This window comes from Leptinotarsa decemlineata, unplaced genomic scaffold (assembly GCF_025532065.1).
Source record: "Leptinotarsa decemlineata unplaced genomic scaffold, Ldec_3_MD MMD2_tig00001719_RagTag_RagTag, whole genome shotgun sequence".
Lineage (NCBI taxonomy): Eukaryota > Metazoa > Arthropoda > Insecta > Coleoptera > Chrysomelidae > Leptinotarsa > Leptinotarsa decemlineata.
Window position 1 is genome coordinate 6,033,178 of NW_027412569.1, and position 25,271 is coordinate 6,058,448.

At 35.7% G+C, this 25,271-nt stretch overlaps 1 protein-coding gene across 5 annotated transcripts in view; it reads right to left on the reverse strand.

Moving 5' to 3' along the window:
• LOC111518011 (uncharacterized) overlaps window positions 1-25,271 on the reverse strand; it is a 45,164-nt gene extending 19,893 nt beyond the window's left edge. Inside the window, exons 1-3 of one of the 5 annotated variants that reach the window (XM_023174316.2) lie at window positions 25,062-25,271; window positions 18,834-19,002; window positions 18,668-18,780 (exon numbers count right to left, since the gene is read on the reverse strand). In XM_023174316.2, the coding sequence (XP_023030084.1) occupies window positions 18,668-18,779 (112 nt within the window). In that variant the 5' untranslated portion in view covers window position 18,780; window positions 18,834-19,002; window positions 25,062-25,271. Of the gene's footprint in view, window positions 1-33; window positions 177-4,901; window positions 5,052-15,856; window positions 16,053-18,667; window positions 18,781-18,833; window positions 19,003-24,672; window positions 24,744-25,061 lie in introns of those variants that run through there. The other 4 variants (XM_023174317.2, XM_023174319.2, XM_023174321.2 and 1 more) reach the window with 4 other exon arrangements.

The window sequence follows — 25,271 nt, forward strand, 5'->3', positions numbered from 1 at the left end:
TTATCGATAGGTTTGTTTTTAAAGTAAACTCACTTGGAAGTACTTGATTACGATCATGAAGACGTTTAGTTTTTTCCACCCAGAAGCAAATGACCAGGCCCAGAATAAAAATCAAACAGCACAGTAAAAACAGTTCGAGTCCCATATTATTTGGAGATTCTTGTAATCATTTCAAACTAGATTGGTTATGTTAATATTGGCAGTGGAGCATTTCGACTTGATTAGATAAAGCTGATAACAGTTATGAGTAGGTATTAAAATTATATCAGTTTACATTTGTGTCAAAAGATGTCGTTCTAGTACTTAGAACAAATGTATCCTTTGTTTATTCAGGATGTGTACCCCATACCTCACACTCCTGGTGCTAGTATGTACATTATTAATCTACAGATAGATTGACAAGGACAAGATTATCAGTGGAATGAAATGTTTGAATCAGCATATGTTTATTAAACGGTTTCATTTAGCTTGCCCTGTTTGGTTGGGTCTAATTTGGTAGTTGAAGTTTGACCCCCTTTCTGTAGACAGATTGATTTGATACTTGATACACACAGTTTTGTATGACAAATATAATTTGAAAAATATATACATAATTTAATATATTATGTATCAATATAAATCCAAGATGGCTACAAAATGGCGGATAACATATTTTCTCACAACTATCTCAATATGGGTATCAAATGAAGACTTGACTAATTTTATCTATACAAAGAACGTTGTCAACTCAGAATCGGGATACAAGCATGGCGTAGTAAATCCGGAACGATTTTACTATTATTATCATATACAGGGTGTTGTTTGAGGGACATCTTTTGACGTATATTTTAGGCTTGAACAAGCAATCCCCTAATGAAGGGCTCTTCGACTCCTCAAAGTTGAATAGGGGAGAGGGATTGAGTGATAATTTATTTGAAAGGTCTTAGAAGTCTCTTTACAACGGTGTATGAAAAACGTAAATATGATGAACCGTTTTCGCCAAAAATCTATTTTGCAGCTCGAATGAGCAACCTTGAATAATTTGGTTATTTTTACATGTACAAACCCATTTCTATCAAGCCCTTTTTATAAACTTGAACAATCTTCAAAAAATCACATTTTTGAAAGAATTTAATTGTTTTATCATCATGCCTACAATTATAAAAATCAAATCTGCGTGTTCAAATCAAATGTTCAAATTGTCCTCCATTGACTTCCATTCAATAACACAATCTTGACTGAAAACCCCCTCTGACATGGTTCAGCATAATTGGAGTTATTTGACGACACTCATTCACAATTCTTTGGCGTAGTTCGTCCAAATTTTCAGGGTGAGTCACAAAAATCTTGGACTTGGGATTTCCTCACAAGAAGAAGTCCAGAGGGTTTAAGTCAGGAGATCGGGCAGGCTACTCCATAGGACCTCTTCTTCCAATCCAACGACCGGGGTATTGCAAATTGAGGTATTGGCGAACTGGAGTGGAGAAGCTCAGTCTTGTTGAAAATGCAATTTTTGTTCAAGTAGCAGAGGATCGTTTTCTAATTGTTCAGTTATTAACGGATCAATCGCATTTTTCAGTATATCAAAAGATAACGTTCGCCAGTTGAATTACCAGGAATAAACAGAGGCACAATTAGGTGGTTTCCCAAAATTCCTACCCAAACGTTTAGCTTTTCTGGGTGTTGAGTGAGAGCTTCTCGAAATACATAACATAACTGTAGGATTTGTATCGCTCCAAATTCTACAGTTATGCCGGTTAACCTCTCCATTAAGTAAAAAAGTACATTTGTCAGAAAAGCAAACGTTGTATAAGAAATTTGGGTTATTGTTGATATGCTCGGCTATAATTTCGCAAAATCCTTGCCTTCGATCCCAATCATCATTTAATTCATGAATTAATTTAGTTTTGTACGGATGGAACTTGTGTCTATGTGAAATTCTGAAAACTTTAGATTGACTAATATCGGAAACTGCAGAAAGTTGTCGTACAGATTGCGTTTTTGGCATAAGTTGGACATGTCTCAATACCGCCACAGCTGCTCCTTTATCATTCACAAATCCAATGGGTGCTGTTTTTTTATCCATTACTGAACCCGTCTCCACAAATTCTGAAATCAATTCCAGTACGTACTTATGTTTTTTGATTGTAAGCATGATGCCAACACAATTACATTTTTCAAGAATGTAATTTATTGACGATTGTTCGAGTTTCTAAAAAGGCTCAATGAAAATGAGTTTGTACATTGTGAAAATTACCAAATTATTCAAAGTGGCTCATTTGAGCTGGAAAATAGATTTTTGGCGAAAACAATTCATCAACTTTACCCTTTTCATACACCGTTGTAAAAAAGCTTCCAGGACCTTTCAAATAAAGTATTACTCAACCCCTCTCCCCTATTCAAGTTTAAGGGGTTGAAGAGTCATCTATTAGGGGGTTACTCGTTCAAGCCTAAAATATATGTCAAAAGATGTCCCCCAAACAAAATCATTCGACGTGTTTCGGGAAATTTTTTCACTCACTATGTGATAAGAAATATACGGGGTGGCTCGTCTGAGATGGAATACCCTGTATACATATCTCAGTAAAACATCTACGAGTTTATAGCTGAGTCACCAATGAACCCTTTTGCTATTGCCGTGTTTGTTTTATTCAAATAAAATTTGGTAGCTGCTGTCACCAGATGCGAATTTCTCCACATGAAATTTTGGATGTCAGGCAAGTCTGAAAGAGGCTTGAATTCCGCCACCTGCACTAGGAGAAGGTATTTAGTTGCAGAGGGAAACTATCTTAAAAAATCGCAAACACTTCGTTCCAAGAAATTACTATGATATATTTTGAAATAAAAGTCCGCTTAAAACCTCCAGAAGATACTATAAGTATTCAATAATAAAAAAATAAAATACAATTATATAACAAAATAGACACAGAACAAAAACACTTAAAAAAAATAACCATAACCAAATCTCAACAAAAATAAAACTCAATATTTGTGTCTTCGCCGGAACTTACTATTATATAGGAGAATGACAAAATATTCTAACTTGGCCGATGATATCTGACCGCTTAATGTCTATAAGGCAATTATTAGGTCCACTCTGTATACACATTTATTATAGCTAACTCCTTCCCAAAATCTTAAAATGGTTAGTACACATGTATATTTAACTCATCGCTGCCTTTTCCTGATCGTCCCCTATTTGAACTTTTGCACTACAGTGCTCGATTTTCACTGCAGAATAAACGACTACCCAAAATCGCGCTAACCGCCTCTTTTTCAAGAATAACAAAATTGAAGATTCCATCCAGGAATAATATCTCCCAAAACAAAATACCATCATCCTTGATTAACCGTCAAGAGAACCCTTTGAACTCCCAAGTTTTCGGACCTCCTCAAAATTCACGCAGACTTACTTCCCGAAAAAACTTTCGCAACACTTTAAGACCGCTGTCTTAGGTGAAGAGCTTCCAGAACTCTCTGTCTTTTCTCCTTTCAAAAGCCAGGAAGAAATCACGGATTCATTGTCCCCTCCGGCTCGTTCTTTCTAACCGTCGCCCACGTGCAATGAAGATCATCAAAAAAACCTATTGAGCTGATTGGACAAAACATTCAATGCTGGGATATTGATATGAGAGACAGATCCGGCGTTTGAAAAAATTATAAATTAAAGAAATCTGTCTCTTCCCGAAATTAGAATTTATATTACCATACATAGCTTTCGCTAGCTATTACAATGGATCTCCCACCCAAGTCAAAAAGTTTAATCCCAGCCGAAATTCCTCTTGGCTGGGATTAAATCAAATAGAAGAATGAATGTCATTACGATGTAATCGATGACATAAGCAGAAACATCGATGTATACCATTCATTTGAAGTAGAACTCATGTGAATGACATCCGATTTTTATTCCACAACGAATGTTTGAAATACAAACTGAATAGAGAAAAGTATCTTCTGTATAATTCAGTGTTGATATAGAAGTATTTTTTTAGAAAGAATTTTTTTCTTTCGTGTAATTCAATGTTTATATGAAAGTAGCTGTTTCAGGAGAACTTTCTTTCAGTTTGTGTCTGAAAGTTACTTCTTTGCATGATCTACACATCCATGTATAGTTGCTTATTTCCAAATTGAATACTTTCTTCCTTTCTTTGGAAGAAATGCACTTTTTCAATTTTTTTCAAAAAAAAAGTTGAATTTGACAAACACTGAACGTCAGTGGGTCACAGTTGGCCGCATCATTTTAAGTTAAATTTAAGGCACAAACAAGTGCCGAAGTTAAACTTCATTGAAACTTTTCGGTGCGCACTTTAATGGTGACACTGTAGATCCCTGAGAAACATCAGCGTTGGTGGCCAAATCGAACGTATGCAAGTAACATTTCATCACGCCTCAAGAAGACGTGAGTACATACTGATTTTTAATATTGTACCTACGTCTTAAGGACGTCTTCCGCACTTCAATATACGACTCAAAAACAATTCGAATATCATGAGGCGACTTCTTCAACATTATTACTATTGGGGTATAGTTTGCTGATACAAAAAATCGTAATACATGCGATCACATTATTTCTTGGCCGGCATATCTCCTTTCCGTTAAATTTGATCACATAAACTCTAAATGGATTGGCAGACGAGGATCTCTTGAGATATTTTGATTATTTAAAGAGAAAAGGCCCGAAAAAAGTAAGTTTCAAAGGAGAATATTTGTTATGAAGTCCGTACAATCTCCCCAGAAATACTAGATAATGTTTAACCACAGTAGAAAGCTAAATACCCAGTAAGGTCACTTTCCTCCCAAAGCGCATGATTAAATCATAGTAGTCATGTCTGAAATTTTTTATGGAATTTACAGCTTTTGGCCTATCAGACTGACTCCCAAAAACTACTGAATCATCAACCAGATATATTTGTTTTGCTCACCTGCATGTATTTGATCAAGGTCACGAAAAAGTTTGACCTTGTACACAAAGAGACAAAAAAATATGCCAAACATCAACGAAAACAATAAAATTGAGTCGAGTACCATCTTCTACAGAAATTGTGACGATCATATGATTCTACTTTACCGAGGATAATGACTTGAAAACTTGGTTTTTATCAAATGAAGCTGATTACAATTATTTATCAGCATCAAATGTTTCCGACTGAGACAGAGATGTCGCTATTATTATAAGTTGATAAAATGAGTTAAATGTGTTTTTTCGTTAATTAGCTGTCGTCCCCATGAGAAAGCCACAATAAAGGCCGGGACACACTTCTTCGTACACCTCTTCGATCCGACTCTGGTTTGATTTTGCCCCAAAAGCGGATCGGTACAGGATCGCCAGTGGGTAATCACGCTTGTCATACATGCTTCCGACTTCTTTTCGATATACCACTCCGGCTTTATACACTTGCCACTCTCGCCAGTGTTGATTCAAACAAAATTTAGGAAAGTCCTCTTAGCAAAATGTTCTAGAATTTTAGCAACTGCGATTTAGCGATTGAGGCACTCTGTTTGGAAGAAGAAGATGAGGAAAATCGGAGAGCTCTCATAGAGAACAGCGGTAGAGCTCTTCAGTCTGGATATTTTCTGACTTGTTCAATAAGCTCCATGACATTATTTGAATTCAATTTGAAGAAAACAAAAAACTCAAATATCATACAAACTCCAAGCGATACCCGTCCTGCAGCTGGAGAACAAATAATAATAATAAGACGTTTATCAATCCGAATTCACAATTACATGACCAGTATGACGATACATTCATTTTGTGATATACAGATTAATTGGCCTATTGTCAGCTTTCTGATACGTGATCAGGTGCTGTTGAGGCCCAGAGAGAAAATGCATATACTGAGAGTAAGATTGAGATTATTACATTTCGATTATTATGAAAACTGTCAGTTGAGTACTGAATATATTAATGTTGAGATAGCTTCTCTTTTATTATTCTTATGAATAACGCCATCGATTTTGTAAAGTCAGTGATTCGGAATTTATTCAGAAGATTTGCCGTGCAAATCTTCTGAATAAATATAGGAGTTATAGTTATAATTCCTCTTCTCCGAATATTTACATTATGAACATGGCTTCTAAAGATGATTTTTTTTGTAAATAAGGACGTTTTTCGTATTTTAAAATTTTATAGAAGGAACATGTTGAATGAAGTAGTCTTCGATTATACATATTCATCCAATTTATTTCCTTCAGTTTATGCGACACTCTCTGTCTTTGCCTTATACCAAATATCAACCTTAAACAGGAATTTTGTAATTTCTGTATGCGATCGGAATCTCTATTATCTAAACACGGCCCATATATGCTATCACAGAAGTTCATGTGTGAGAGAACAATTGAATCACATAGTTCTTTTTTTGTGCTTTGATTTAGACATTTTCTCTGGGGGTAGATCATTTTCAAATAAGCAGAGCCAATTTTCAACTTTGACGTGACGTGCTCCGTGAATTTGAGTTTATTGTCAATTATCAAACCCAGATTTCTAGCGGATGTTCTGAAAGAAATAATCTCATTAGCTATACTAATGTTCAAAGATGCCTGCAATTCTATCATTACAAAAAAGTATAGTCATGGATTTTTTTGGATTGATTTTCAGTAAATGTTCATTTGATACTTCAAAAAGTTTTTGCAGATCATAGTTGAGGGAATATTCTGCTGCTGCAGTATCTGATGGGTTAAAGAAAAAGTATAGCTGCGTGTCGTCTGCGTATATATGATACTTGCAAAAAGTTAATGACTTTACGAACTGTGCAGTATAAATTGCATAAAATAATGGACCCAAAATACTGCCTTGAGGTACACCAGTGGTGACAGTAATCGCCGTCGATGTCTCATTTTTATACACTACTCGCTGTAATCTGTTAGTTAGGAATGATTTTATCAAATCGCAAGCTCGCACAGAACAGCCGATATGATTTAGAATTGCCAATAGAATTCTATGATTCAACATATCAAACGCTTTTGTGTAGTCCAAGAGCACTAGGATCGTTACCTTACTTTCGTCCATTCTTCTCAGAACATCATCTGACACATCAGTCAACGCAGAGCTACAGCTGTAACCTGGCCGAAAACCTGATTGTTTCGCTGGTAAATAATTTATCGAGATGATAAATGGTACTATTTGAGACTCAATGGCTCTTTCGAGCACTTTCGAAAGAACAGGTAGAATCGAAACTGAACGTAAGTGAAAATTCTAATGGTGAACTTATTTTTGGCAGAGGATTGACGAGAGCTTCCTTCCATAACTGCATTATCGGATCATAATCGGAGTCGGGTGGGAGCGAGGTGGGCCACGTATCGGAACGATGTGAACTACTCTATTCGGACTAAAGAACCATTTCCCTCTCAGACACTCGTCCGACTGTATGATGGGAGTCGGATCTGAAGGGTTGCGGGTTGCATTGGAGGGTCGAATAGACCCAATCACTTTGGACCTAACCTAACATAACCCCATGAGAACCTGAACCTTTGGAAGTCAAGAAATGGGCGAGCTAAGGATCAATGAGGTCTTTTTTTTCAACGTGTCAATACTAGCGTAGAGCAAATGATAAAAGAACAAGAAAGTAAATTTAGCTGCTTTCTGAAATTGAAAAGTTTGTTATAAATTGAGAAATAGTTCTGAATTGAATTGGATTTTTGGAAATATTTCCGAAAACTGAAAATTATGGAAATAAGAATCTAAACGATTTGGTTGGGGAAAAGATGAGACAAAGGGGAATGTTCCTCCTGACAAAAATCAAAGAGTTTTCATAAAAGAGCTCTAAAAAAACGCATTTTAAACTTATAATTTCAACATATTTCTTCAAATAATTATTTAAATACTTAAAAAAGAAAAATAAAATAATGCATTCAACATTTAAAGGGATTAGTTTCTATTTCACCATTTGGCAACACCGGTTATAGCTAATAAAGGACAATGAATCTGTTACCTGAATGGGACAAACAAAGATGACATATTTCAGAGGCGTGCTGTTCTGCTTACTTATGTTCCGAGTTCCGAGACATTCTGTGACATGAAATTTTGTGCACCTAACCTATCTTCCTCTATATAAATAAATAACAAAACAAGTGTTGTTTATGTGGCTTGTGGAGGTGGTATTGAACTATAATTTATATTTTGCCTTAATTGTTGATTTATAAAGATAATTTTTTTTCTTTAAAGTAGGATATCTAGGTACGTATAAATTATTTCAACTTGATATAGGCGCTGTTGCCAATATGTGAATTAGAAACAAATCCCTTTGAAAATTAAAACCCAACATTTGAAACATCAATTTGAATACTTTTCGAAGTAAATTCGAAAAACTCATGAATTAAACTCAACTTTATTTTATTCAAACTTGCATTTGCTGTAATAACCCAAATTGAGGAACATTCTCCATTCAATAGCTCAGCACATAGGCAAGAGGAAGATTTTGTTATCTACTTTTGAGAACGACACTGGATAAAACAAAATAAAAGCCATACTGGCAGTGGTAGAGAAACATTTTTTGGGGAAATAAAAACTTTCTTATTAACGTTATGAATTTTTGAGGCGTAAGAAAATAAATGTCAAATGTTGAACGAAACAATGGTGATGGTTGTAGGAAAGCCTTATGAAATCTAGTTTTACCTGCGGACTACAAAACCAGAGTCTTCGCGAAAAATGACTTCAAGACGACGAGATGGATTTAGGAAAATCTGAAAATCTGACAAAGCGTCACTTATGTTAGTAGTTTGAAAAATAGACACATAATAAAATGCATATCAGTGAGAAGATAAACCTAGATAACCATATCAAATGCTACATCAGATCAGGGTAATAATATCAACACAAGATGACTTCAGTATTGTAATAGAATTAGATTTAAAATGTTTCATATTCTTGTGATCATGATTTTTGCCAACTTTTGAAGAAGCGATATGTCCTGATATCCCTTCCAGATTATGAAAAATATCAATGGCTGACAAAATATTGGGTTCCCCTTCAGAACTTCAAATTTCCGTTGGTTCCAGAAGGAAATAAGAACCGTTATTTTCGCACAGTTAGTTACAAACATATAAATGGTTAACATACTCCAAAGAATTACAAGAGGGTCTCTACGAATTTTGTGTAAAGTTTGTTCGTTTGGAAGTAGAACTAACAATGCGAAACTAGAAAAATCAGTAGTCAGTCCAATGGCAACTGAAAAACTGATCAATACAGTTTATTGTATGATTTTCACTATAAGGATTTTACAAAAACCGTGACACGTGTTTCGCTATACAGTAGCTTCTTCAGGTATAAATTGAGAGTTACTTCAAAATTACACCATTTTATACTATAACCTAGTACCTATTGGTCTACCTGATAATAACTCTACCTGAAAAGGTCAGGTATGAATTCATTAACAATATCAATACATTTTTCGAAAGTATACCTGGAAATTTACCTGCGGATGAACAAATTTAATAATGGCGAATTATTCAATTCAGTTTGATCGTTCATAAGAGGTTGGGAGTTTTTGAATTTGTTTATTTCCATACTCTCCAAGAGGTTAAGTTTCAAACCTTTCTTCTGGAAATGGACGGGTTTGTATTCATGGTTGAACTCATGTCCCTCTGAGATTAAATGACTGGCATATGTGGAATTTATTTTTCCATTCTGAAAACCATATTTGTGTTCCTTTATGCGGGCTTTGAACATTCTTCCAGTTTGACCTATATAAAACATCGGACATGACCCACACGATAATTTATACATTCCTAATTTTTATGAAATTGAACTTTTATCTTTGTTATTTTTAATGTGCATGCCTAAGTTGTTGTTGGTCTTGAAAGCAGTATTTACACCTTTGCTGTGCAGAAAATCTAAAATATTATTAGTGAGTTGGCCTGAGTAGGTTGAGGTTCTAAAACTTTCATCCTCTTCTCTTCGAATTGAGTAAACTTCTTTCAAGGCTGTATAACTTTTTTGATAATAAAGAATGTACCAGAGCGCTATTGTAGTCATTGTTGACGGCTATTTGCTTCATTATATTCAGTTATTCATTGAAAGTCGCTTCTGACAAGGGTACATTCATTAGTCTGTGGCTCATACTGTTGAAAGCTGCTACTTTATGCTGATATGGGTGAGTGGACGAATTATGAATGATGCTATATGTATGTGCCGGTTTACGATAAATTGAAAAATCTTGTTTGTTGTTAACTTTTGTTATTGTCAAGTCCAAAAAATGTATAGATTCGTCCTGTTCCGTCTCCATTGTGAATGAGATAGAAGAGTGGAGATAATAGATGAACTTGATATCGCGTTGATGGGGACATTCTACGCCAATAAACACATTGCTGCAGAAATTTTAAAATCTGAAAAGATGTAAAAAGATAGGTTCAATCCGGAATTAAAACTAGTGAAATTCATAAAAGAGAAATCGGCAGAAGATAACACCGTTTTTACGCGAGCTGATAAAGACAAAACGGTCATAGCCATGAACAAAGAAGAAGACTTCAGACTTTTTATGCACGATAGTCTCAGAAACGACCCCACCCATTTATATCAGAAGGAAGTCAAAGAAATCTTGAAAAATATTCATTGTCATGGATGAAAATGAAAAATTCCGATCGTTAGTCATGAACCTACAACCATCTAAATGGTATTCGTTGATTGAATTACACAAAGATAACTACCCAATAAGACCGGTAGTTTTTTTCGTCACAGCTCATTCAGTTAAAATATCCGAGAAACTCATTGTAATTATTCAAAACCACACCAATTTCAAATCAAAATTCAGTTTGAGGACGTCATACCATTTGATCAATGAAATTCAAGATATTACATTCCCGGATAATGCCAAATTGATTTCATTCGATGTAAAGAACCTGTTTCCCAGTATCCCTCCGAATGAAACGATTACTCTGGTGGAGAATCTATTGGACAAAAACTCTATCAATCCGGTAGTGAAAAATGAAATATTAGACTTGCTTACGGTGTGTTTGTCACAGAATTACTTCCAATTCAATGAAACGTTTTACTAATCCAGTGAAGGTATCATAATGGGAAACACACTTAGTCCTATTCTGGCAGAGATTATCATGGACGATTTGGAGAGAATAATACACAGTAATCCACTGGTAAGAAATTTCATGTAACTGGTAAGAAGTTTCGTGTATTGGTATAGATATGTGGATGATATCCTGGTATGTTTCATGGGAACGAACAGATAGTTGACAAACTTTTTGAGGTTCATCAATTCTCTCCACTCTTCTATCACATTCATAATGGAGATGGAACAGAATGAATCTATACATTTTTTGGACTTGACAATAACAAAAGTTAATAAACATGATTTTTTAATTTATCGTAAACCGGCACATACAGATAGTATCATTCATAATTCGTCCACTCACCCATATCAGCATAAGGTAGCAGCTTTCAACAGTATTATCCACAGACTGATAAATGTACCTTTGTCAGAAGCGAATTTCAATAAAGAACTGAATATAATAAAGCAAATAGCCGTCGACAATGATTACGATAGCGGTCTGATACATTCTTTATTATCAAAAAAGTTATACAGTCAAGCTTTGAAAGAAGTTTACCCAATTCGAAGAGAAGAGGATAAAAGTTATATAACCTTAATCTACTTAGGCCAACCCACTACAATTACTTCAGATTCTCTGCACAGCAGAGGTATAAATACTGCTTTCAAAACCAACAACAACTTAGGCATGCACATTGAAAATAACAAAGATGAAAGTTCAGTTTCAGAAAAATCAGGACTGTATAAATTATCGTGTGGGTCATGTCAGATGTTTTATATAGGTCAAACTGGGAGAACGTTCAAAGCCCGCACAAAGGAACACAAATATAATTTTCAGAATGGAAAAATAAATTCCACATATGCCAGTCATTTAATCTCAGAGGGACATGAGTTCAACCATGAATACAAACCCCTCCATTTCCAGAAGAAAGGTTTGGAACTCAACCTGTCGGAGAGTATGGGAATATACATATTCAAAAACTTTCAACATCTTATGAACGATCAAATTGAATTGAATAATTCGCCATTATTGAATCTGTTCATTCGGAGGTCAAAATAGTTAGGTATGATTACAGGTATACTTTCGAAAAATGTTTTGATATTGTTAATGAATTCACCTTGTCAGGTAGAGTTATTATTTTGGTAGACGAATAGGTACTAGGTTATAGTATAAAATGGTGTAATTTTGAAGTAACTCTCAGTTTATGCTTGGAGAAGCTATTGTATAGCGGTGTTTGTAAAACCCGTATAGTAAAAATCATACAATTGTATGATTGTATGGTATTGATTAGTTTTTTAATATGGATTTTTATCAAGTATTGGCCAGTTCTACTCAACCAATGGTAACTTATGAGAAAGCCACTGATTGTTACTAACCCCCAGAAAGCAATGCCATAACGCAGGTGAGATTAGATTAGCGTTGGACAGTACAAGTTGATTGGACATGACACGAATTGCATAACATCCAGATGCAAGCTCGGTAGTAGCAATGAAGGTGATATTGAAAATTTTGATTCTGATGATGATTTGGACATGACTGCATCTGACAACAAACCTGATTGAAATATTAATGTATTCCGCAAAGTTCTTTGGTTAATTTCGTTACATAGAAAAGGAGCTGTCAGAAATATATTCGTTTTATTTCGGACTATACCGCTATATGAGATTGCTACAGGCTGTATTTGAATGTGACAAGTTGTAACAAAAACATTCACACCTTTCGAATATGTCAATACCACAAAAAAGGGCAGTCTGTTTCCAGCCGTTTGTTTTATTTTTTGGACTATAATGGAGAAAGCAGTAGTGACGATACGAGTAGCTAGAGGGAGGGTAAGGAACCCTTTTAATGGACGAGCTACAACATTTTCTGAATCACAATGGATATAAAGTATAATCCTCTGAAAAGAGGTTGGTTGGGTAACAGGATCCATTTTTCCTTAAAAAAATAATTTATTTGCTGAAGTTTCGAATTTGAATAAATTCTTCTTTAGGGCTCGTGAAGTAGTTTCTTCTTGTTAATATTACTATTTTAAAAACCATCAGACATATCAGATATATATGATGGTTTTTAAAATAGTGTTTAGCCCTTAACTGGTAACGTGCTGTCTATGGGACTGCGCTCAAATTTATTTTTAGGATTATTGCAAAATGGTAAATGCCTAGAGCCAATGAATTCATCTAATCCTCGAGCTAGTCAAACTGTATGTATTGTGTTATTTGCACCCCCTGACGGCAACGTATTACTGACCTGACAGATGACAGTTCTTTTCAATCAGTCTCTCAGACGGCTCGGTACGGTTAATGTGACAATTTTTATCAAGTGTAGGCATGGCGGCATGGCCGCAACATCACTGCAGACAACTGGTTTTTGTCTGTAGAATTAGCAGGTATCTTGTTGAAGAATAAGCTTACCCATGTAGGTACATTGAAAAAAAAAAAGAAGTTCCACCTTGTTTTCTGCCAAAAAGACCAGAGAAGTTGGATCAACATTGTACGCATTTCGTGAAGAATCTACAATTATTCGACCTGTCGGACAAAAAAACAAGGCAACCATACCTTTATCAACAATGCATGATAGAATATTTACCGATTCGGAAACATAAATGCCCGAAATAATAACCTATTACAATGCTAATAAAGGAGGAAATGATTCTCTCGATGAAAAATGTGCTAAGAGTTCTGGTAATCAGTGTACACGGAGGTGGCCATTAACTATTTTCTTTATTATTCTGGATATTTCTGTTTTGAATTCTTATAGTGTTATGAACAAATCTAACAATTAAAAAAGTCTGTTTTGCCAAAAAATTGGCTGCAGAGCTTGTTCAGGAAAATATGGGAAGGCGTCTGCAATATCCCCATTTATCTCGTGAGATACGTTTTATTGTGTGCCAAATCTTCGAAAGACCTGTTGAAAATTTACTTGCGGGGCATGAAAATTTTGCTTTGGAGAAGCAAAAAGCGTGTTTTTTATGTCACAAAACTATCCATCGAATGAGAAAATATTTATGTGCGGACTGTAGAAGGCAAGTATGTCTACAGTCAAGTCAAAATGTAAGAGTTGCACGGATAATCAATAAGTTCGGCATTCGATGAAATATTTTTACAGATGTGTGTCAAAAGTTTTTTTTTAGTATTCGTTTCTTCATGTCTTCTTTTTATGATAATTAACGTAACTTTATCACATTTGAATTTTATGTACTGTTTTTGACATTAAAATGAAACATGTAGATTTTTCAGTATTTTATTTTGTTTATTGACGTTTCAGTTCATGATTTTTTTCTATAGTATTCCTGAAGGGGTGTGTTAGAGAGCAATATCAATATGAGCACTGTCGATGAACATCCGGGGAAAAAAGTGAAAGTTGCTTTAATTGTACGTTTTCTAAAATTCCCAGTCTCACAGAGGGCACGTTACCAGATGTGTTCTAAAATTTGACGTTACCAGTTAAGGGTTTAAATAGTAATATTACCAACACGAAAAAACTACTTTTCGATCCTTGAAGATGAATTTGATTAAATTCGAAACGTTGGCAAAAACCCAAATGTTTTTATCAATAAAAAATCGATCCTGTTACCCAACCAGCTGTTTTTTAGAAAAATTATTGGATCACTAAACTAGTTAACTGAATATAGTATAGTAATGAAAGAAACTAAACATAACTCAATGAAATAGACTCAGGGGTTCCCAACCTGTGGTACGCGGAAACGATTCAGGTGGTAGGTACGCGTGAGTGATGTGAGGAACATGCTGTTAAAAGCAAACATGACTCAGATCGCGGGTCGCTAGAGAAACGGAATACCCATAACCCAGTGAAAGACCTGACATCTTTGTTTTTCTATTACATTGGAATTTATAATTCCTAGGTAATAAAACAATATAACACTTTAGGAATTTTACCTAGGAATCCCCTGATAGGACAATTGGTAAACAAAGGGTGTTTCATTTTTTACCTGTGGGTCTTTAAAAGGGTTGTATTTTACTTTCACCTGGCATTACAGGTTCGTCGTGGGTGTTGTTATTATCAATTCTGATTTCGTGTAAGAAAATTGAACTATGAAACAATTTCTGACGTCCTCTTCTACTTCAAAGGATTGTACTAAAAAACCTAAATTACCGGCCAATCGTGAATACGATGAAAGCCACTTACAGTGAAGCCAGGTACTGAAACCAGTGACATTCCTATTCCTGCATACTTTTGCTGACTTTTAAATAATTTTTCATTTGTATGTTTTTAGACCTATGGGTAATGAACTGTATATTAATACCATTTCAATCTTTTTATTCCTACTTTTTATAAGCATGTTATAAATAAACAAATATCTATCCAATAAATATGAAGTTTTCTCAGGAATTCAATTGAAAAAGCTTTTGAACACTTTAAGAAGAGTAAATATTATACGTTTATTGAAATATTTAGGTCTGGTGGTACGCCAATATTTCTCAAAAAGTCAAGTGGTACGCAGGTGCAATAAAGTTGGGGAATAGCATTCACTAAGAGTACCAAGACAGAGGGTTTAGAACCTCTGGAACTTCAAGTTGAAGAGGAACATATGTCAGAGAAGGTCAAATATCTGAGTGAGCTGAAAAGTTCATAAGTTAACACTTAGATGGCACTACTAGAATTAAATCCATATGCTGATTAATTAACCCTAACCTTCAGATGACACGTGGAGAAATTTCTCAGCTGTCAATCTATTAGTTTGTGATGCAACTTTCCTTAGTTTGGTAGAAATGGATTAAAAAGAATTTTGTGTGTTGATAAGGGATTGCTTTGAAGCAATCTGTTGAAGCCAAGACCTGGCACTGTATATGTACGATATTCTCTGCCACATTTATATTGTCAGACACGGAAAAAAACAACAGTAACAAACCAAACTCACCTGCTTCTAAACATTCTCGCTTGTAAACAGTTTTCATTTTGAAAATCAACACCAGAAGGCTAATTGAAAACACTATGATAAGAAAAACTATCCCATAAACATCGAAATCCATGGTCTGTGAAAAATATTCCTTTTTTATGAATATTTCATAAGTAGGATTCTCTGTGTTGGTTAGCTATGTGATCCTCTCTGCAGTTAAGTCTCACGGATTCATTTTAATCTCCTATAGATAAGATAGATTATATTACTGCAGTATCCGTTTCGAAATACGTCTTCGATACAGAGTGTACCTACATGTAAAATCGAAAACGACTACTATTAGTTGCGCCTAGAGACATAAACTTCATCTTGGGTTGAATGGTGTGTGACAGATGAGCGTTTACAATTCAACGGTTGGGCAGAAAACTTCAAAGAGTAACATAGAAAAAAAATGCTGATAAAATTCCATTTTAACAATCAAGATAGTTGCCTTCGAAGGCTATACTAAAGCCGCGTTTACACCGGAGTTAATAACATTAGTTGTTAACATTTTTGTTAACAACTGATGTTAAAAACAAAAGTCATTAACATTTGTTGTTAACATTTTCTTTTGGCTGCTAGTTTTGTTAACAACAAATGTTAAAAGTCCGCCATCTTATTAATCAACGCTCATGCACAGCCAGCATTTCTAGTTGAGACAATGGTGCGAGAGGATGACGTGCTTCTCGCTGCAGCTGCGTGCGTTGTATTGGCTACCGCCGCTCAAAGGAGACGTAGGAGATACTGGGTGAAACCGTCACTCAGAGCAAGGACTGTGTACAGTGGGAGTGACATGTTAAACGATCTGGAAGAAGACGATCGTGACCCTCTTTCAGGTGAGCTAAGGTGCGACGGAAGCATAAAGAATTTCCTCCGCATGACCAGCTGTGATGTTGAGTGGTTGATCGGACAACTGGGGCACAGAATTGGGAAAAAGGACACCAACTACAGAAAAGCCATTCTAGTGAAAGAAAGACTTGCGGTCACTTTGCGTCATGCGTAGAGCTTGGCCAATTTCTGTCCAAGCATAGTTTTTTATGTTTCTATCTTTAAAATCAGCATTGGCTGGGTCCCACAACACTGGGCGCTCGCGATATAGATCTATCAAATTGATAACTTGCTCCTGATTCCATTCACTTTCCATAATTTTAGAAATAAACAAAACACTTCACGTCAACAATAAACTCAGTCTGTCTCCACGTGTTTCGTCCGCTGCTGTAGTTGGTACTGAGGGGGTGAGGGGCTACTGGCCCGCTCTGTGTAACAGGATGCCGAGCGAGGGGGTAGTGGGGGAAGAGAGGAACCTGTTGGTAACAAAAGTTAACGCGCTAAAAGAGGCTTTTAACTTTTGTTGTTAACATTTGTTAAAAACAAAACACATTTCCTTTGATCTTTACCGACTCTTGATGGTTAACATAAATCTTGTTGACAACATGGAATTTTCTGTTAACAACACGAGTTGTTAACTTTTGTTAAGAGAAATTTTTTGGCGATTCAGTTAAGTTAATAACTTTTTGTTAAAAACTCGTGTTGTTAACTCCGGTGTAAACGCGGCTTAAGTTTATAGCGGTCATGTCAAGCATTCTCTTGAAGTCTCAGAACAGAAAAAAGTCGTTGGGTGCCAGCGGTGGATGATTCTTGCATGATCTACACATATTTGTTACAAGTTTATTTTGTATTCAACTGCTTTTTTTTTAGAGATTCACACATGTTTTTGTATTAAGATAGAGAAGAAGCCAAAATCATTCCCAAAAATTATTTTTTCTTGAAAATATACCCCTTTAAATTTATAGAAGCCATATTTTGATTAAATTTTTTACCGAAATTGCACAGACCAAAATAAAAATGAAAAAATCATAACAGGATAGTATGTTCTACACAGATAATCTGTTCCACAGATAACCACAATAATATGCGTTCTGTGGTGAAACCTTTAGGAATATTTCAAATCACACGGACATAGGCAAGTATATATATTTCTCCCATGCCAAGAGCAAGAAAGATAGATTTTTTGCATTAGTGTTTTGTTAAGGATCTGATACCGAAATATCTGCTTTCATCGTTTTTATTCTTTTTATTTCTTTTCACATTGCTACTTTCTATTTCGTCTGAATCAAAGGAATCTCTGGAATAGTGTAGGAATGCGAAATCAATGTTAAAATTGATGATAACGGTACTGCCAATGTTAAAGTTAATATTGATGGTAATGCTAATAATTTCAATGTTAATGTTATTGTCAATGTTGATATTAATGAATATTACTGGAGTTTTTTCCCAACACCAAACCGTTATTTTAATACCTCGACACGTGTTTCGATCACCAAGTGATCATCTTCAATATTACTGGAATTTTTTCCCAACACCAAACCGTTATTTTAACACCTCGACACGTGTATCAATCAACAAGTGATCATCTTCAAGAGGAAGATCCAACTGGTTTGATCTTCCTCTTGAAGGTTTCGTTGGAGTAAACTCCAGTAATATTCATTACTACACCAAAGGTTCCAAACAGTGCATTACAAGTTATTGTTAATTTCAATGTTAATGTGATTGTCAATGTTGATATCGATGTTAATGTAAATGTCAATGTTGATGCTAATGTCAATATTGAAGTTATTGTTGATGTTGATATTTCTTTGGTATAAGTAATTCTAATTATTCTACTGATGCTTTGACACCGAAAATCATTGAATGAATTTCGATTGACACCACGCCATCTATACACCATACTAAAGACTTTCCAGCTTATCTTTACCTCGGATATCATTCTACAAAATTGCAAACATGTCTTACCTGCAACTGCTCTTTCGTGCTCGTATGATTGTTTGATCTTTTGTAATAATCCGCAGAAGGAGACGACGAACATGAAAATGAGGCAACAGAGAAGAAGCAGTTCAAAACCCATTCTGAAAAACACTTAGTTAGATCTCATTGGAAAAAGTAAACATGAGGTGCCTACATTCTGGAGTCTGGAGTATTTCGTCATAATTTTTAGGATCTGCTATTGGTTATAGTTGCCACTCGCTCGATAAGATAAGGGTGATAACAGATGTACGAGATGGAAGATAGTAGTGTGGTTGTTGATATGATAGTTTGGACTTCGATTCTGCCGTTGAGGTGAAAACAATCTGAAACAATGGGAATGAATGAACGATAATAATATTTTTTTTTGAGGAAAGAACACAAGCACTACAGAAAAATCCTTAAGGCGCCTGTGCGAAAGTAGCGATTCACGTTGGATTTGAATCGCTGGGGATTGAATCCATTTGGAAAAATATTCTCAGGAGGTTTATTCCACATAAACACAGTTCTCCAAATGAAAGAGTTAATAGGCAGTGGAGTTCGAGGTGTACTGAGTTGAGCAGACACAGTCCGTTGCGTATTTTTGATATGTACTGCTCTTGGTGGAATTAAATGTGCCAAGTCACTTGTACACCTCCCGTGTAAATATACTAAACTATTTTTACCTGGAAACGAACAGATTCAATAATGGGGAATTATTCAATTCAGTTTGATCGTTGAAAAGATATTGAGAGTTTTTTAATTTGTTTATTTCCATTCTCTCCAAGAGGTTCAAACCTTTCTTCTTGAAATGGAGGGGCTTTTATTCATGATTGAACTCACGTCCCTTTGTGATTAAATGAGTGGTATATGTGGAATTTATTTTTCCATTTTTTATGCGGGCTTTGACGGTTCTTCCAGTTTGACCTATATAAAATATCGGACATGACCGACATGATAATTTATACACTCCCGATTTTTTTGAAACTGAACTTTTATCGGTGTCACTGGTTTTCGTGTTTGAAGGCCGTTAATTTTTGGAATTTCTTCCTGACGTTTCGCTGGCGCGAGTGGCTAGCTTCTTCAGAGGTTTAACCATCATGGCTTGCTGTTCGATGACTAATTTTTAGGCTTCGTAAAGCGTACTTATGATGCACTGTTTGGAACCTTTGGTGAAGTAATGAATATTACTGGAGTTTTTTCTCAACACCAAATCGTTATTTTTAACACCTCGACACGTGTTTCGATCAGCAAGTGATCATCTTCAAAGGAAGGAAGATTAAAACTCAAACTCAGTTTTAATGTTCCTCTTTGAAGATGATCACTTGGTGATCGAAACACGTGTTGAGGTGTTGAAAATAACGATTTGGCGTTGGGAAAAAACTCCAGTAATATTCGTAAAGCGTATTTATGCCTTGTGAGGTAATCCGTTGTATTGGTACCTGTATTTGTACCTGTACTTGTACCTGCACTTGTACTCGTACTTGTACCTGTACTTGAACCTGGAACATAAAATGGGGTTCCATATTTGATTGAGGTTTTTCTTCTTTTCTGTTGAAATTCTCCGTGTGTTTGTGGATCTCTATTGCTTCCCGTTCCAGTCAGCTATGGTATCCCTGGTTGGGGGCAATTAGTTCTGTGTTTTCAAACAAAATCATGTGGTCTCCTTCACAAAGTGCGTGTTCTGCCACAGCTGACTTGTCCCCTTGGCCACTTTGTTTGAAAACACGGGACTAATTGTCCCCAGCCAGGGATACCATAGCCGACTGGTACGGGAGGCAAAAGAGATCCACAAACACACGGAGAACTTCAACAGAAAAGAAGAAGCGGTGAACGTCAATCGAATATGGAACCCCATTTTGAGGAATTCGAGAATAACGAACAGAATGACAACAAGCAGCAAGATTGTTAATGTTCCAGGTTCAAGTATAGGTACAAGTACGGGTACAAGTACAGGTACAAATACAGGTACCAATACAACAGATTACCTGACAAGACATAAATACATTTTCCAAAGCCTAAAAGTTAGTCATCGGACAGCAAGCCATGATGATTAAACCTCTGAAGAAGCTAGCCACTCGCGCCAGCGAAACGTCAAACTCGAAAAACAGTGACACTGAAAACCTCAGCCACAAAAGTCTAAACCATTTTGTGAACTTTTATCTTTGTTATTCTTTTAATGTCCACGCCTGGTTGTTGGTTTTGAAAGCAATATTTACACCTTTATTGTGCAGAAAATCTGAAATATTTGTAGTAAGTTGGCCTGAGTAGGTTGAAGTTCTATAACTTTCATCCTCTTCTCTTCGAATTGGGTAAACTTCCTTCAAAGCTTGGCTGTATAACTTTTTTGATAATAAAGAATTTATTAGACTGCTATTGTAATCATTGTTGACGACTATTTGTTTTTATTATGTTCAGTTCTTTATTGAAATCCTCTTTTGACAAGAGCACATTCACTAACGCTCGCGATCGACAGGTTGGCGACCACTGTGTTAGAGTATAAAATGTAATTGAAAAGTAACTTTTAGTTTAAGCTGGATGTATCTCTTGTATAGCGAAACACGTGTCGTGGTTTTTTGTAAAACCCTTTATAGTGAAAATCACACAATAAACTGTAATAATTAGTTTCAATATGGATTTTCATCAAGTATCGGCCAGTTCTAATCCATTCCTGATAACGTTTCCCAAATGAATTTAATCTCCAGCAATTCAAATCCAACCTGAAGCGCTAGATTCGCACAGGCACAGCTCTCAGAGTGCCTTGAGGTTAGATAATCCAATTAAGAGAAACCGTGTCATGCACACGAATAATAGGCCTTTTCATCATAAGACGAGCGCAAGCGTAGCTGTCCTATTGAAATGGCGGTAATTCAAAACATTCGTACTGTTTTAATCAATAATGGCTGGGCAAGAAATATTATCTCTACAAACAAATGAATTATTGGTTAATACCATTGATGGTGCTTCACTTGTTAATCATTCAGTTGAGGCTCATAATTGTGAACAATTAAAAAGGTGGTAAAACGTCATGGGTTTTGCAAAAAGGAAAAAAGTGAGCTGATTGAGAGGTTAGGTATCAGCATTTGTTTACTATCTGAAAACATATAAAAAAAAAGTAGTTACAGTTTAATTCTTATTAATAATGTCAATTTATTTGATGTAATTGAAAATATATTTCAGTTGACAAGAGTATTACTTATGGAACTAATAAATAAATCAAGCCATTAATATTTTGGCGCTGTACATATGACATTAATAATTAGACAAATATGTAAATACTGAATTGAATATGTTTAGTAATTTTTATCAGAGGGAAATATTCAATACAACATAATATATATGAAATTTACAGTCAAAAATAGAATAAATAATGTACGTATGTTGAAATTTCTGATACCTTAAAGGACCAATGTTTTGTTCAGTTGGGCCACTTTCTCCAATGAAATGTAGTGAGCATTTACACACATCGGAAAAGTCTAGGGATATTTTTAAAAATGGCAATAATTTTTTTTAGATCGCTTCAGGAAAAAAAAAAGTTGACGGGTGATTATTAAACGAATGTAACTTACAATAAAATTTATTAAATGGTCAAAAATACTGAGTGCGCATATAAGCAAAACTAAAAAAAAATATGGCTCTTCTTTGGCCGAAAAAAAATCATAATACAAAAAAAATTGGAATCAGTACAGAGTATGGCCTCCACTCGGGTTTATTACGGCCCTACATCTATCGTGCATCTACAAAATGAGATTGTCAATGTCTTGTTGAGGTACATTTGGCCATTCAGCGATTAAAAGTTCTCTCAATTGAAACGTTGTGGAATATTCCCCAAATGCGGAGTAATTCTTCGTTGAAGCATGTCCCACACATGCTCGATGGGATTCAGATCCGGTGATTGTGCTGGCCATGGCAATACATCAACACCTTCGTTGGTGAGCCAGTCAGTCACTAGACGCGCGACATGTGGACGAGCATTATCGTGCATTAGGTGGAAGTTTTTACCAACAGCACCAGCAAACGGACGGACGATAGGTAGAAGAATGGTGTCGAGGTACTGTCGAGCTGTGAGGGAGCGATTTGGAAAAACGAGATCGGTTCTGCCGCCGATCATGATTTCGCCCCATAGCATTACTGTACCACCTCTGTATGTGTGGACTTCCTGGACATGTCTCAAACGTTCCAGGTCGTCTCCACAGTCTTACTCGACGAGAATCTGGATGAAATCCAAATCTGGATTCGTCTGTAAACAAAACTGTGGCCCAATCATTTGCATCCTAGTTTTGATGTTCTTGACACCACTCTAATCTTCTACCGCGATTGCCTCTCGACAAAGATGGACATCTAAGTGGCCTTCTGTTGTGGATATCTGCTTCATACAGTCGATTTCTGACAGTATCACGACCAATGGTTACCTGGTGCGTCTGCTGCAACACGTTAACCAACTCAGGTGCTGTGATTGTCGCTTGTCATCTTGCGGTTAAGACCAAAAATCGGTCTTGAACTGTAGTTGTAGTGCGTCCTCGCCCTGGACGTTGTTCGGCTGGACTGCCAGTTTCACAGAAACGCCGCCACAATCGACTGATAACACTTTGGGAGACCCCCAAACAAAGAGCTACATCATTTTGTCGCATGCCACCTTGAAGAAGCCCTACAGCTCTATTCATCTCAACCAATGGTAACTGATGGCGTTCCATGTCAAAGCACAATATTTCCAGTTTAATTGCTGGGCAAGAACTGCATAGGATGTACAAACTCGACACTTTCAGATTATTCATTTTAGCCGAAAACCTACAGTTTGTAAAAAACTTGATAAAAGATTAGTTACTGTTTTTGCAGGCTTTGTTCAACCCATAGAAATCTACAGGGTGGTCAAGTGTACCAATTTAATCGAAATTAAACGATCTCATGCATTTATTTTCATGATATTTAGTATGTTATGAAAATATCCCTAGACTTTTCCGATGTGTGTATAAGTATCTTTGGTAACATCATCAATAGATTCAAAGCCTCGGTTACTCCTGCCACATTTTTCACCCATAATTCACATTTCGCAGATTTTGCACATACTTTAATATGTAATTTGCTTGATGATTTGATGTTTTTTTGCGATACTCGAGACAAGGCTTTGGAAAATTTATAAAATAGTATGTGTTTGTTTTGAATGATTTGTATCGTGTATCGCTTTTACATACTCCATAACAACACCGATTTGTTGTTCCTTTTCGTACAGATAACATAATTCTAATGGAGTATAAAAATTTTTTCTGATTATTTTGATTTACTACTTCATCTTTTTTTCACTTTTTTAACAATCAATAAAGTTCAATTCATATTATAATTTTTGAAACATGAGTTGCGGGCTCTTTAACATGGTTGTTTACAAAAAACAGTACGAAAAAGATGGCTGATACTGACGCATGCGCACAAAAAAATGTGATGAAAAGGCGTATAATATAAAGCTAGAGCTAAATATTAGCATCGTAGTCACCGTGTTCGGAACGGGAACAAGTCGAGCATTTACTCGGAAATGGCGACCGTTACAACATCGCCCTTGATAATGTCTACCGCAGTAGTAGCCGAAACGTCAGGCATAAAGACCTTCTCACCCAAAAAACCCGATAAATAGCTTCCACACAGTTTTCCAGTTTTTCCAGTTATTCAATGTGAGGTAGTTCGAATGTCACCATATACATTTTTTATTTTTTCTGGCAGTAAATGCAATTCCAAGCATTTTCTTGCATTCCTGCTGAGTTAAGGACATTTCTTTTCCTGAGTTTTCATCGAACTTACACGGTATTTTCACCTTCCACAGTCTTAAAAAAATGACTTTCAAAATTTCATTTTCAATTTCTGAATCAATTAGATTTTCAGTAAAATGGCTAGATATTGAAACCTTCAAATCAAATATAGTGGTTGTTTACCGCTAATTGTGGAGAATATGTTATATTGAAAAAGGGAAATTTCATGGCAAGCATTAATTTATCTTCTAACTGTCAAATTAAAAATAAGTTGTCTACCTGGTGATGTCTTTATTCCAAGTTTTCTATCACACTCCAGCTCCGGCTTTCATACATGTTCACTGAAATAATAAAGACATTTCCCAGATATTTAGCTATTTACAGCTGATGAATCGGCAAAAGAGTCACAACATACTGAATGTGTCAATTTTGTGGAATTCCATGCAGTCGAACGTCGCATCTAGAGAAATTTCAACTGGTGACACAAGAATGAAAATGACTCGACTCATGACGAATATACGCTATCACGCAGTTAATCTATTCTAATGGATTCTTACCTATTCAGTGATTATTTTATCGGACTAACCTTCGTACGAAAACGTTACAACAATATTAAAAATAATTATTATGCAGTAAACAAATTCATTTGCGAAAAACTTCGTACGTACATGAGCTATTTACATCTTGCGACAAAGGAACTCTCAAGACGTTTCGGCACTTTCGGATCTCGATGCACCAGCAATTTTTTTAACCCATAATATACACAAAGACTCATTCGAATCACTCAGTTTGCACTGTGTACTACTTGAACACAATTACAGTGAACACTGTATTGTTCTGTAACGAGCAAGGTACTTTATACCTATGTTTATTTAATG